The 15,536-nt window shown below is 32.7% G+C and overlaps 1 protein-coding gene across 1 annotated transcript in view; it reads right to left on the bottom strand.

Moving 5' to 3' along the window:
- The window catches only part of LOC129224523 (protein big brother-like), a 47,562-nt gene extending 43,294 nt beyond the window's left edge, over positions 1-4,268 (bottom strand). The window contains exon 1 of the mRNA XM_054858988.1: positions 4,084-4,268. Coding sequence (XP_054714963.1) covers positions 4,084-4,218 — 135 coding nt within the window. The 5' untranslated portion in view covers positions 4,219-4,268. The remainder of the gene's footprint in view (positions 1-4,083) is intronic.
- Between the last annotated feature and the right edge of the window lie 11,268 nt (positions 4,269-15,536).

Here is a 15,536-nt window from a genome sequence, read left to right as displayed (position 1 = left end):
AGATATATCAAAACTAAGAGGAAATGAGAAAGTGAAAGGTATAACCATATAAGCTAAACTCACCTGTACTGCAGTACAGAAGGTACGAGAACTTGAACGTGGAAAGGAACAAAGGAAAAAAATATTTTATATGGTTTAACTGCTTGAAGAATCGTCAACAAGTGAACATTTATGATCCCCCTGGATCCAGAGTCGCGGCATCCCAGTGTGCAAGGTCGTGCAAAGCACGGCGGCGCCAGAGCCAAAAAGGCGCCGAGCTTCTACCGATCAAAAATGCCTCAAACGAAGAGAAAATAAATTTTAACCAAAAGTAAAATGGAATTCTTCATAATATCTAATGCAGGCAATGAAATTATACTGCTCATTGAAGCAATTAATCGATCTCGCTGAGTGCAATCATAGTATATATTGTAGACAATGTTTTAGGTTAATTTTTTAGCTCCAAAAAGTAACGAGTTGACCATAATTACTCAATTCTTTCCCCCCGACCCCTTTATCTCTTTAACAACTTGCGCATTAAATAAAATAAGAAAACTTTGGAGAGACTATGTATTTGTTTTGGATCTTTAATCCAATGCTTTTTGTAATGGTTCCGTATTTTAGAAATTTTCATTTTGCCGGAAATTATTTTAGTTTCAGATTTTAAAGGGAAATGTCCCCTACTTCAACTTAGAAATCTATTCAGTACTCTGTTTCTGTTGTCATGTTTTGTCAGGCACTTTGAATAATTATTATGAATTTGATAAATACTTAGATCGGTGTTAACTTTGATATTTAAAATATTTTATTTTTTCAAAAAGCTTTAGCATAACAAAGGCAGGGTTCGTCAAACCTGGCCCAGTCCGAAAAAACTCGCCCGATGTTTTTCGGACAGGCATACTTGAAAAACCCTGCTATCTCAGTAAAGCGGGTTTTTCACAATATTTTGAAACATTTTCTTCAGAAAAAAACAAAAAAAAATTGATCTTGTTTTCTGGACAGTATATTAAATATTAGTAATTTTAGCTACGTGCTAGCAAGCAATAATTATTTCGATCACATCCCAAGATTTTTTTTAATTGTTGGGGTAAAATTGCTTTGATTAACTGAAACTGACATTGGCCATCACTTTTTTAATGGCAACTCAATGCAAGGTTTCGAAGAGAAAAAGTCAGATTCCAAAAGTCAATTGCAATCGCCCCTCACCAAGATATGAAATAAAAACGTGACACTGTGTTCCAAAATTGAAATTTTACACATTTTTTTCTTTTAATAAATTAAATGCCAAACATATTCCCCCCGCCCCCATATTACATTTGTCTACAAAACCTAACCACAGGAGTTAACTATATTTTGCACGAACGTCACTGCATAAAGGAGCTCAAAAGACATTTGCACGACGGCGCCGATCAGACTTGGCGCGGCCCTGCATGGACCCATACCTTCTTCGTATAATTAAAACATTATTGAAAGAGCCAGCAACAAGGATACACAAAGTTTGATTGATCCTTGCTCACAGAAAAAGCCCGAATTCCCCCTTGTCTTTACTCTCTTACTCCGATTGAAGTAAATGACTGAAAATTTGACCTTTTACTCATTTTTCTTAAAGTAAAAGACACGGGACAGGGGAGTGCTGTACCGCAGTGCAGACTGAGATAATAATGAATTGATAGAAAGAATTAAGGAAACTTACATCTAGCTATGAACTGAGAACAGTTTAGATGATTATGACATGCACATTGCACAGGTACAGATAATTGCAGTAAACATTGAACAGTTATAGAAGAAGATACATATAAATAATTTTCTTTAAAAAAAAACTATTAAAGCAAAAAAAGCTATAAACTGCTTTAAAAAAGGATTTTTAACAAAAATTAATGTTGATATGGTCTCTTTAAGTTCTTATAATGCACTATAACACAAATGTGCTATAAATCAGAGAGCACATAAATTTTAATTGACTATTTTAACATACATGTCTTAACCCTACCTAATTAGGACCTCATAAACGGTGAGCCATCTTCCTAAAGGGCTGCATTTTTTTAAAAAAACTTATGCATAGCAGTAAAGAATTATGTTTTTTGGAAAAATAATAAAAACTAATGATTTTTATTGATTGAAAACATTCCTCTGTTAAATAATGTTGAACATTATTTTGAATTGACTTAAAGTAATAGAATTGAGAGGGGAGCTCCAAAGCATTGTATAGGTCTTGGGCCTCACTTTCAGTTAGTCGGGCCCTGGACATAGATACTGACAAACAATCCCTCTGGACTTTATTTTCTTCCTGGACCTCAGGGGGCGGATTCAGGGGAGGGTCAAAGGGTCAGCTGACGCCTCTGTGACAAGAATTTTACTATGATTCTTATTAAACTTCAATTTGTTTAAAACCGGAAAATAGTACATACAACCAATGTTAACCTTACTTATCTTGGTTATGCAAAGTATTTCTTTTCAGAGCGTCATAATTCAAAAGATTGACTTGGTTGGTTTGATGGGCTATTGCTATTTTGAATTTTTTGTTGATTTTCAAAAGAACAATCATTTTTAATGAGTTTAACGTTTTTCAGGTTCTCTTCCACTATAAACCACATGTCGTTTGTGCTTTTTTAATCTTTTTTATAGCTGCAATCTTATCTAGCCAAAGCTTACGGTAACGTGACCAGCCTGTTTGCCTGAAGAAATATGAGTTTTGATGAACATTTAAGAGAATAAGGGGAGGTACAGGCTGTGCCACTGAAAAATGTAGGAGAGATTGTAAATTGAAAGGGTTTTGATTTCATTTGGAAGACGGTGCTCTGTAGCATATAAGGGGATGCGCCGACTTTCTTGGAGGGTGGTCACACCGGCTTGACTGATACTTTTTTACGTTGGAGGAAAACACTGGCGATTGAAACTTGACCCCCCCCCCGTTACAAAATTTTCTGGATCCGCCCCTGCCTTAGGCAATTAAGTTATCTGTTGTTAATGTTTAAATTTTTGGAAAACAGGTAATGAATAAAAGTCTTATGGCATATAAATTAGCATAATAGATTAGAAAGAAAAAGAGACGTCATATGGAATCTTCTGATGCTTCTTTGTCATCTAGGGTAACTTTCAGCAAAGTGGATCAACTTTGCACCACGTTATATTCTTCAAGAGAAACTGTTGGAGGCCTAATGCGGCACTCTGATGGCAAAGTTATAGCATCACTCACTTTCTTACTTCATATTTTACAAAATAAGAGTTAGCAACAGTGATACTGATTAGTTACATACTGATTGTAAACTCCAATTATAAAGTTACAGGTTGAAAGTAGTTCCTGAAATGCTGACTTAAAGTCGTAGAAATCTCTCTTCTCCATACATTATTTTCACATTTTTCAAATGGCTCAATTTCAATTTACCCTAAAGGCAGGATTACTTTGATTTAAATTAATGATTAATTTTAAACGGTTGTTTTACTTTTCGGGATCGTCCATAAATTATGTCATGCTTTGAGGGGGAGGGTTTTTATGTTATTAAGAGTTTGTGACATGGGGGGCAGGGGTAACAAGGAATGGGACATCACATTTTGGTTGAAATAAAAGCATTTTTTGTAACAATATGTTTAAGTAATGTTGCGTGATATGTGACAAAGGCAGACCAGTCATTTAAGGGGATCATTTATCCCGCCCCCCCCCCAGCCGACTTTGAGAAACTAATGTTTTTCACATAAGTGGGCGTGGATTTTGCTGTTTTTCGATAAATTTGCATTGAATGTGCACCTCCCCTCCCCCCCCCCCCCCTGGAAAAATTCGAAATGACGAAGCTGCACAAAGTTAAAGGGGTACGATGAAGTATGACAGAGGAGGGCGGGCGGAAGGGGGTCTGAAGACTGACACCTGCTCATCAATCATATTCCAATCGATGTAATAACACCATTTAAATTTGATTGGGGCAGTGAAATATACAAAACTGTGAATCAAAGTTGAACTAACTGACTGTAATTTGGATGAAGCAATAAAGATCAGTCTAAGTATTTTGTAAACATCTTGAACCATAAATTTAGATAAGATTGAACACGTGTAGTACAGGTCTTGCATAATGTAACAGTTACGTAAGAGATGAAAGAAGACTCTCTTACCTCACTTTCTCTGCATAACCTCCGGAACAGCTCATCCGACTGGAATTTACTTTCTTGATCCGGCACCACTCGTGGCATTTTAAAAACAAACCGAGGCAATTGTTCAAAAATATTTGTCGTCTCGAATGGCAACATGGCGATCCAAGATTGACGCAATCCAAGTAAACACAATGCTCAGAACGCTCCTCCGTTCTCAGACTTCTTAAGAAAACAGCCCGCACGCGGCGATTCGGATTCTACAACTGACCAGCACATCTCAATTAAAAAACATGCCTGTTTGCGAATCCGCCGGATGAAATCCCGGCCGCTCATTGGAGGGCGAACTTTCACTGACTCACCAGTCAGGTCCGCCGGAAACCGAGGATTTCCTAATACGTCACTTCGGAGAATCACTTCGGAAAATGTAGGCGGAGTGACTTTTCCGAAGATGACGTCACGAACGATGCAATTTCCGAGAAGGCGTTACCGGCGGCGATGGCAAATAGAACCGGTCTATTTTTCTACTTTCTTTTTTATTTTCGAGCCGTCCGTTTAGTTTATTTTTCATTCTCCGATTCTAGATTTCTACGTTCACCTGTGTCGTGTGTAAACTGTAAACTGATTGTGACGCGCTCGCAGTGTAATCGCTGAAGAAAAGGGTCACGTAAATCGAGTTCTGCTTCTTTTTTTCTTCTTTATTTAATCGTTTTCACGCGAAACTGACGTTGCGTTGTTTTTCGTCATATTACCAGGTAGAAACGTAACGGCGTTTTAGTCAATGACTTGCCGGATATGTTTCAAGATTTTTTTTTCCCACCCAAGTTAGGCGCTGCGCTATGTAATTGTATTTCAACAAAGCTATTAACGGCTTTCTTTTTTTCTTCGCGTTCATCCAAATTCATGGCGTTTTTGTTTGTAATTTGTTTAAACACTTTCTTTCGTATTAAGAATATGTCAGCAGAATAATTGCTGCTATATTTCCTTTCGTAGCAAGTTGTTTTCTTTTAATGAGCTATCTGTAAAAATGAAAAGAGATCCAGAATTCTTTCTGTTTTCTTTGTAGCGTATTTAGCGTTGTATCATTGTTAAAGCAGGGAGCGCTGAAAAGATCAAAATTTAAAAAGAGGTTGAAAATGGAAATTCCAAAAAAGCAAAAGAGAAGTGAAATAGGACTTAGATGTTATCTTCATTTTTTTTTATTTTTATTTATTTTTTTTTTGGAAACGCAACATGTATTTTTGGGAAATTCAGAGCAGTGTGGGACTCACTTAACAAAAAGCCCTCAAAGAAGGAAATCTCTCCTGAAAATAGGCTGTGTTACCATCTTTGCAAAATTAAACTTTTATCACTAATTTCACAATGACGCAGTCTTTCCGTATAATTTACTTTTCTATATTTGTTCTACGCTAACTTAAAAGAACCATCCGCAATTAACTCCATTAACCCTCTCATCACCTGATCCATGTGAGACTTCAACTTCAAATGCCAATGTTTTGGTTTCAAAATATCCGCAAAACTACTCTTCATTTATTTTATTTACTTATTTATTCGTCAATCATGAATTGCTTATTACCCTCACTTGACCAAAGTTGATGTTGCTCTGATTTTTCAGATTAGCATGGCGTCGGTTGTTTTATATTTATTTAGAGAGCGAAATTTTCGTCGCCATGGGTTGATTTTACTAATATTTTTTTCAGGGCTTATCTCAAGCAGACTTTACATTTAAAAAAAAGGGGGGTTGTATAAAATTACATTTTTTTTTCAGAAAAAACACCTATGTATGGATGAAGTTAAACAGCAAAACTTCATCTAAGTACAAAATTTACAGATTACTAATTCCTATCGTTTAAGATTAATAAGAAATAAAAATAAGTAACGTTATAAGCTGTAAATATAATCTTTGTGATAAGTGTACGATTGTAAGTTTGCAAAAATAACTAAAACCACTTATCTCAAATTGTTTTAGAGCTTTGATAATCATTTTAAGCACTGGTATAAAAATAATTATTTTTAAATTGATAAAACAGCCTTAAACACTAATTCATTCTTTGAGTGTAAACATCTTTAATTTCTAATATTTCATGTTTCTTACGATAAAATAGCAAAATTTAAGCTTGAAAACGTTCGGCTGGGAAATGCGGAGCAAAAGAATTTCTTTGAGGAGTTTCGCTATTTTTGCGGAGCAGTTTTTGACCCTGCCATTATAACCATATCTTTATTACCGCATCTTAATCATCATTTCTTTTTTTTATGGATATGCCTTGTTTTTCCTATTCTAGAAAACCACTAGTCATATGACTGGTGCAAATTTATTGGCCATTTCCATTCTATTGCATTTTTAGAAACAAGAATCCCAACGAGTATGGTCCTATCGCAATTTGTGATTGCAAAAAAACGTAATTTGAATTCAAGACGCAAATATTCAAAAGTTTTTTTTTTTCTTAATTTTTGTTTATTTATTTAATTATTTATTTTCTTTGCTCAGTGAAACCATTTATTGATGGAAAACACTAATACGTATAAGGTCTGAGAATGAAATCAAAAATCATCCTTATCTGACGTCACCTTTGACTATGTTTGTCTGAAAAGAAAAACTAACTTTTAATTTAAAAAATAATGTATAATTTACTGAATAATTGTTTGATAAATAAATATTTCTTTTTTTTTCAGTTTTACAAACTATAGGTAACTTTAAAATTAGTTTTAAACAAAACAGATATCATTGGAAAATCAAAATATAGTATATTACTGCCGTGGGAAGGTAAAAGGCAGTACTTGTAGAAATGAGTTTTTGAGATGTTTGAAAGAAACGCTTTTCGGATTCTATACATAGATAAATATACTATAAAACATAGGGAAATGTTAGAATTAGACTTTTCCTTTTTTTTTCCGAGCTTTATTTTCGGTGGATACCAAATAAGCAATTAAAAAAAAAACTGATTTTTATTTATTTATTTATTTTTTTTTCAAAAGACTAAAGAAAAATTTAACACATATTTCAAAATGGGGCTTATCTTTTTTAAACAGAAAAAAAAACTTTTAAATAAAACAAACGGCAACAAATTATGTTTCAACATTCTAGAGATGAAAAACTTTTAAAGTTTTGTCCAAAATTAAAAACTTTAATGCCCGGGATGCCATTTATGGCGGTCTGTATCTCAACCCAGGGATTTTTTTGGGCAAACTAAATTATACCCATGCCTTACTTTTAAACATATGTTACATTCAAAAAAGCCTAAGACTATTAATGTAAGTTTTTTTTTTTTTTTTTTTTTTTTTTTTTGCCTGAGTTGACATGGATTTTGCGATTTAAGAAATACGAAATGTCAAAAAATTGCGAAACGAAAATTTTGCTAGTGCGCTTCCTTTTAATTCAAACATACTTTTTTGGAAGTTCATTACCATCACCATTTTGCTTAAAGCTTCGCAACATCGATCATTTACCCAAACAACTATTTCACAAATAAATAAATAAAGAAAACACAAAAGAAGAAGAAAAAAAGAACTTTGTTCAATTTGCACAGTGAGTAAAAAAACAACAAGCAAATTTGATGGTGCAAAATAATTTGTAGACTTTTTTTAAAGTAAAATGATAGATAGCCATTACTTTCTTTGTCCATTTGGGATTATCTCCCTTAACTACTTAATAAAAAGGATTAAATGTATATATATATATATACACATTTAATCATATATAAACATGATATTGAATATATACATATAATCAATATCATTTTAGAGGTATCCTTAACTTCCTCATGCCAACGCTAATCGTGATTTACCTGTGAAAATAGCGAAACCAAAGTCACCGATCAACAATAGCACGTTCAAAGCTGCGCGAAAGAATAAACATCCGCTAAAACAAAAAATAATAAGCAGTGAGTTCCCCCCCCCCCCTCCTCCCTTAGCTCGAGCAAGAAAGAACTACAAGAAAACACCTAAAATGCCTTAATGAGCTGTTTGGTACTTGCGTATCGTTGCGTGAATTCAAGAGACTTTTTTTTTATCTTGCTCAACACTGATTTATTTTTTAGATATCATTCTTCTAGTAAAGCGATTCTCAACCCGTGGTCTGGAAATGACCCGCAGAAAAATTTGAACTGTTCTCAGATATTTTTGCTCGTCCATATTAAAAACACTTTCTTACTCAAAATTAAAGTAAAATTTTACCTATATATTTATTAATTCATTTATTAGGAAGAAAAAGAAAAGGAAAAAATAAAAAAAAAGAGGAAAGAAACTCGCCGGTCTGTAAAACAAAATTACATGTTTTTAACGATCCGCAAATGCAAGACTTGTCTCTTTCTCTCTCTCTCTCATTTTCTTTTTTGCAAATAAATATAAATAAATAAAACAGATTTAAAAAAAAAAAAGAAAGAACCAAAGGGAAAAAAAAACAATACCGGTCTGTGGATTTTTTTCAAAAGCTCTTACCGGCCCGTGGGCTTAAAAAAAAAAAAAAAAAAAAGGTTGAGAAACGCTGTTCTAATGTATGACAATCATCAACTTGAAAACGAACTACTATATTTATATGAAATTCCGTAAAAGACTCAGACTAAAAAAAAATACATGTCTCCTCGGTATTTCCTCCATCGCCCTCTTCTCCTGGTCAGCCCCCTCCAGAATTTGATTATTCGTTTTTTTCGCATTGTTATGCAAAAGGAAAAAAAATGAAGAGAAAAAGAAAAACGATTCATTTCATCATAAAAGCATGTCCATTATTGTTTGTGTTCTTCAGTCGCGCACCCGTTTCTAAGTCTTCCTATACAACGAAACTACCGTTACACCTTCCATTCTGTTTCACGTTTTACTTTGTGTTGTTAAACTTTTTATAACGAAATTGCGGCTTTAACGAAATACTTATTTGGTCCCTTCGACTTCGCTATAAACGGGCACGACTGCATGAAATAAACCGGTCTCCGAATTTCTATAAATAATTTATACTGTGACTGCATAGCTCGCAATTATTGTACATTTGCTTGATATTCGATATGAGAGGCAGCTGTTTTCGAATTATTTTCTTACACTAAAGAAGAGGTTCTTTTTTACTCCGAAACACGTGTGCGTAATTTTAATTGCGAATTTGAGCAAAGGAATAATGAATTTGGAATTTTATCCAAATAAAGAGCAGAATGTAACAAAAGTCTGGATGTGATAAGTGACTTCTGATCACCTGAGGGAGGTTTAACCAATTTCATTTGCTACAATAGGGGTGAGAAAAGACAGTTTACGTTTTAACAACGTTTATTAGACGGTTGGCGTTGTGCCAGCCTAAGAATTTCTCCTCTTATAACCTGCAGTTTTGTGGACGATCTGCAAGTCCAATAAGATGGAAGAACATGGTTTTTTTTTCTTTGTAATCCCACTGAATCTAAGTTCCCAACTGAATCTTGAAATCTTTTATAGCTCGGAATTTCAATGTTCCGAATATTCGTTAGGAGCACCTCCATCGCTCTTGGGGAGTGGACGTACCTGCGTTTGCAACGATATTCAGTTTTTTGAGTGACTCAAACCAGCATCAAAATTTTTCGAACGAAGGACAATACGTCTTGTCTTCCAAAAAAAAAAAAACAGTAGAAAATTAAAAATCCGAGCTTACTTCCACGAAGTTTTAATAAATTTTCCTTTATGTTCGGTAAGCAATAAGAGTGAATTTTCAAATTTTGTCGACAAATGTAGTAACATTATTGTAGCGCTATGTACTCTGTATTGTATTGTATTTTCTGGGGTATCACGCCTCATCGCCCAAGGAGAAATGTTTTTTCTCTTTGTTTTCGTGTGAACGAAAAATAAAAAGTAATGGGGGGGGGGGGGGGGAATATGCGCCAATTGCGCGAAACTGTGCCAATTTTCAATTTCTGATACAACCTGATACAAAACAGCCAAATTCGTGATTTTTGCTCCAAATTGCGCCAAAATTGCGATTTTATTTTCCAAAAACATTCACTAAACGAAATATAAAGCAGTTACATTCATTTTTTGTCATTGAAAGCTAAAAAGGAGCAAATAGGAAGGGAGGGTAAAGAATTCTTTATATTCGCCGAAAATTGCGTAATGTGCTTTAAGTTTCAACCTTTTACATCCTGTAAATTTTTCAATTATATTTAAAAATGGGAGTTATTTTAAACTATGTTACTTAAAATTGACTTAATTTATTTCTTATTTTAATAGTTATTTCATGCTTTGAATAAAATTAAGATGATGGAGAATGGGGGGGGGGGGGGGCACATGTGAAGATGGTATGTTTTACGAGAATAATGTCAAGCAAAAATCTTCAAAAATTCTTAAGAAATGGCTGTACCATTCTACTTCTTTGCCAAACTTTTAGAGCAGTGGACCAGTTTATGTTTCTGTGGTAACAACTTCTTTGTTTTCTCAGGTGCTGTATGTAATTTTAGTCATATCTTCTTCTCATGAAAACATATTTCAAACTAATTAATAAGCTAAACTTAATTATTGCGAACCATTATATGAACATTCAAGTAAATTTGACAAATTTTACATTTTTTAATTTAATTAAGAATTATTATTTTTGAAGATTAATTCTAAGGTAGGTGACGGGGCACTAGTTAACGCAACATGTTGGGGCACATGTGAACAGTTACCATATCCTCTCTGTAATATTAATGTTAGTGTAGGGTTAATATGATTGTTTAAAAAACTGTAAAAAAAAAATCTTATTATTTTACTACAATCAGTTTGTAGATTTATTATTACTTTTTATTACATTATTATTAGATATTTATTTGTTTATTTTACTACTTTTATTTTTTAAATTATTTTGTTATGAAATAGTTGGCAGGCAAACAATTTAGCGTTACATAATATTTACAAGAAAAAAAAAGACAAAATGGTTTTTTTTAACTGAAGTTTAAAATAATTTTTAAATTAAGCCTCATAATCTTTATGAAACTTATACGCACTATATAACAAGAATAAACTTTACGTTATAAAAGATTCTTTTGTATTGTATAGTCCTATAAGTTGTTTTCTTGTCGATCCAGTGATCAGAACATGCTACAAAACTCTAAAATTTGACAGTGAGCATAGTTACATACACTGTAAAAAAAATCCGGAAACGTTTCTGAGTATGTCATGCAGCTGTGGTTCATGAAAGTTTCAAAAACGCTTCTGAGTCTTTCGGAATCCTCTTTCTGTAATGTCCAGAAACGTGTCTGAGTATTTCGGAATCCTCTTTCTGTAATTTTCAGAAACGTTTCTGAGTATTTCGGAATCCTCTTTCTGTAATTTTCAGAAACGTTTCTGAGTATTTCGGAATCCTCTTTCCGTAATTTCCAGAAATGTTTCTGAGTATTCTGTGCAGCTGTGGTTCATGAAAGTTTCGAAAACGTTTCCGAGTATTTCGGAATTCTCCAAACAATTTTCAAAAAAAGTTTCCGAGAATTTCGGAATATTTTTTCCGTAATTTTTTCTAAAATATAATTCTTTATTATAGTATTGCATACCATATCAGTTTCAATTCTTTCATATCTAAGAGCAATAATACAAGCAATTTTAGAATCATTCGTGGATTTTTTTTTTTTTTTTTTGAATTTCTAATGACAAATAGCATGGTTAACAGCATAACATATGCACAGTTATAAATTTTTGAAAAATTATGAAATAATTTAGTAGTTTCATTCCTAATCACAAAATCGTCGGGGAATTGGAGGGGGGGGGGGGGGGGGGTACTTTCTGAAAAGTGGGGATTGTTTGCTAAACAATCTTAAACTTCAGTTTTTCTCTCAATATTTTCAAGACAAAACTATCAACATATTGTATTTTTAATACAGAACTTAAAAACATATCTTGTATCAAACTTGATAGCTTTTATCTTCGGATAAAATTTGACAGGACTTACCTACCCTTCGCGTTCCGGAATTCGTTCACCTCAAGTCAATTTCTCTGACGAACAAAAGTGTACCGAAAAGTACCAACAGAGAAATTGATGAATTTAAATATGACACCAAGTCCCCCTGTTGGAACCATTCGGGTTGATTCTTCTGTTCTCGGCCTTTTCCAGCTCATCACAAATATAAATACTTATTCAAAATAGGTTACTGATTTTATTTTTATAGTGTGCGCAAAATGCAATATATATTTTATTTATTAAAACATAAAACTCTATTACATGATTATTCCATTTCATATATACGAGAATCCCCCCCCCCAAAAAAAAATAAGAGTGATGCTATAAAGCGTCCCCCCCCCCCCTTAAAAAAGCAACCCCCTAAAAATGTCAATGGCACAGTCTGCGTGGTGAACGCCCCTCATCTTCTCCCCATATGTGCATTGTATATTAATAACACAGTTTTTTAAAAATGATCACTTTTAAAACAATGACATGAAATAATATTACTTTTTATTTTGGCACGTAAATGCAGCTGTTCCATTTTTGCCACTGACTCATTCTTCCTGACTGTCCTACATTAAACTAGTATGCATGCAGTAGGTATCCTGAGGAAGACAAATTATAGGGACTTTTTTCTTAATTTAGCCGAGGAAAAAAACCCCTATTTTTAATTTTAGGTTTAAGCTCTTGTTTATTGCATATAGTTTAGCATATGGTGCGTTTGGCCCAATGTAATGCATATATTAGAGCTTAAACACTCTCTATTTAGTAAGTAGTTTAATATCTTTTGGTCTTTTGACCATATTTATCGAATCTTCCACGGCTGATGAGCTCCGAATTCAACCTTTCAACTTTATTCTAATAATTCCTACTTTTAATTTTCTTTTTCTCATTGCTATTCATTGCTTGTGTATTTCATATATATACAAAAATATATTATTGAGAAATAATTCTTGTTTGTTATATTTGCAGCTTCTTTCCTTTAAGGGCAGGTACATTGCAACTAAAATAAATCGTACTAATGAAGCTCTGCTGATATAAATAATATTTCATGTATAATATAAATTATAAATCAAAGTATCATATACATTATAAATCAAAGTATCATATAAATTATAAGTCAAATACTTTAATATGGTGTAAAAATAAAAAATTATTTATTTTATTAAGTCTTAAGTTTTTTTTTTTTTTTTTTTTTTTTTTTTTTTTTTTTTTTTTGCTTTTGGTAAAATTGAGACTCGTAAAACGAAAAAAATGAAGACACTTTTAAATACATATATGAATCTATTTGTTAAAGAAATTAATGCACATTTAACTAATTTAAAGCGTTTCGCTAATGCAAATATTTAAAGAGATATCGTCATTTAGATAATGCTGAAGCACTATGTTCCTAATTACAAGAGATAATTTTTTTTTTTTACTTCATACAATCTAGCTACACTGTTTACAAGAGAATTAAAACATGCAACCTTAAAGACGAACTATCAAACCTGACAATTTGTATATTATAACATTTAATTCATAATGCTTGATACACTGTAAAAAAAATTCGGAAACGTTTCTGAGTATATCGTGCAGCTGCGGTTCATGAAATTTTCAAAAACGTTTCTGAGTATTTCGGAATTCTCTTTCTGTAATGTCCGGAAACGCGTCTGAGTATTTCGGAATCCTCTTTCTGTAATGTCCAGAAACGTGTCTGAGTATTTCGGAATCCTCTTTCTATAATTTCCAGAAATGTTTCTGAGTATTTTGAAATCCTCTTTCTGTAATTTTCAGAAACGTTTCTGAGTATTTCGGAATCCTCTTTCCGTAATTTCCAGAAATGTTTCTGAGTATTCTGTGCAGCTGTGGTTCATGAAAGTTTCAAAAACGTTTCCGAGTATTTCGGAATTCTCCAAACAATTTTCAAAAACGTTTCTGAGAATTTCGGAATCCTTTTTCCGTGATTTTTTCTAAAAAATAATTCTTTTTTAATAGTATTGTATGCCATATCAGTTTCAATTCTTTTATATCTAAGAGCAATGAAACAAGCAATTTTAGAATCATTCGTGGATTTTTTTTTTCTGAATTTCTAATGACAAATAGCATGGTTAACAGCATAACATATGCACAGTTATAAATTTTTGAAAATTTATGAAATAATATAGTAGTTTCATTCATAATCACAAAATCGTCGGGGGAGGGAAGGGGAGTACTTTCTCAAAAGTGGGATTGTTTGTTAAACAATTTTAAACTTCAATTTTTCTCTCAATATTTTTAAGACAAAATTATCAACATATTGTATTTTTAATGCAGAACTTAAAAACATATCTTGTATCAAACGTGATAGCTTTTATTTTCGGATAAAATTTGACAGAACTTACCTACACTTTGCGTTCCGAAATTCGTTCACGTCAAGTCAATTTCTTTGACGAACAAAGTGTACCGAAAAGTACCAACAGAGAAATTGATGAATTTAAATATGACACCAAAGTCCCCCTGCTGGAACCATTCGGGTTTATTCCTCTGTTCTGGCCCTTTTCCAGTTTATTACAAATATAGATAATTAATCAAATTAGGTTACTGATTTAGAGTGTGCGCAGAATGCATTACATATTTTATTTATTATAACATTGAACTCTATTACATGATTATTCCATTTCATATATACGAGAGTTCCCCCCCCCCCCACACCATAAGAGTGATGGTGCACCCATAAAATGATATAAAGCGCCCCCCACCTTAAAAAAAAGCAACCCCTTGAAAATGTCAATGGCACAGTCTGCGTGGTGAACGCCCCTCGTCTTCTCACCATATGTGCATTGCATATTAATAACATAGTATTTAAAAACTGATCACTTTTAAAACGATGACATGAAATAATATTACTTTAATTTCAGCATGTAAATGCAGCTGTTCCATTTTTGCCACTGACTCATTTCTCCTGAATGTCCTACATTAAACTAGTATATCCACGAAGGAAATGTTATTTTCGGAACTAATGTCAAGGAATTTTTTTATTGTTAACCACATTTAACAAAATGAATAAGCAGATGAATTAATTTCATAACTATGTTCTTACTAATAGATAACATGTTCATTTTCTAATGGTATAAATATTTTTAAATGAATGAATAAATTATAATAAAAAAAGATAAATTATACCGGCACATTTTTTGTGAAGCATATTACAATACTAGAAAATATTTGCATTACCATATTTCTAATGAATTAAACAATTGATTTTTTTTTCTTTTTGAACCAAAATGTATGTACATCCAAGTATTTCGAAATAACTTTTCTGTGATTGCTTCTCAAATATAAATCTTACTTCTTTTGCGTAATTAATCAGTTTCAGTTGGTTACAACAAATAGTACACCGCGCACATAGGTATGTAGGATAACTTTAAATTAATTCGATAAACCCAAAAACAGTTACAATTGGAGCCTCATCAAATGCAAATCAACAAAAATATAAATGTATATAACAACATGTTTTAAAATATTCATTAATACTTACAAGTGAACATGAGCGGAAGAAAATCTAAGTACCTCCATTACAACTGAATAAGTAATCCAAAGGGTTTCGTTTCATTAAGTATAAACACGGGTGTTGAAACTATTCACGCTTGAACACACAATA

Source organism: Uloborus diversus, chromosome 6, assembly GCF_026930045.1.
Source record: "Uloborus diversus isolate 005 chromosome 6, Udiv.v.3.1, whole genome shotgun sequence".
NCBI lineage: Eukaryota > Metazoa > Arthropoda > Arachnida > Araneae > Uloboridae > Uloborus > Uloborus diversus.
This window is presented reverse-complemented; position numbering and strand designations above follow the sequence as displayed.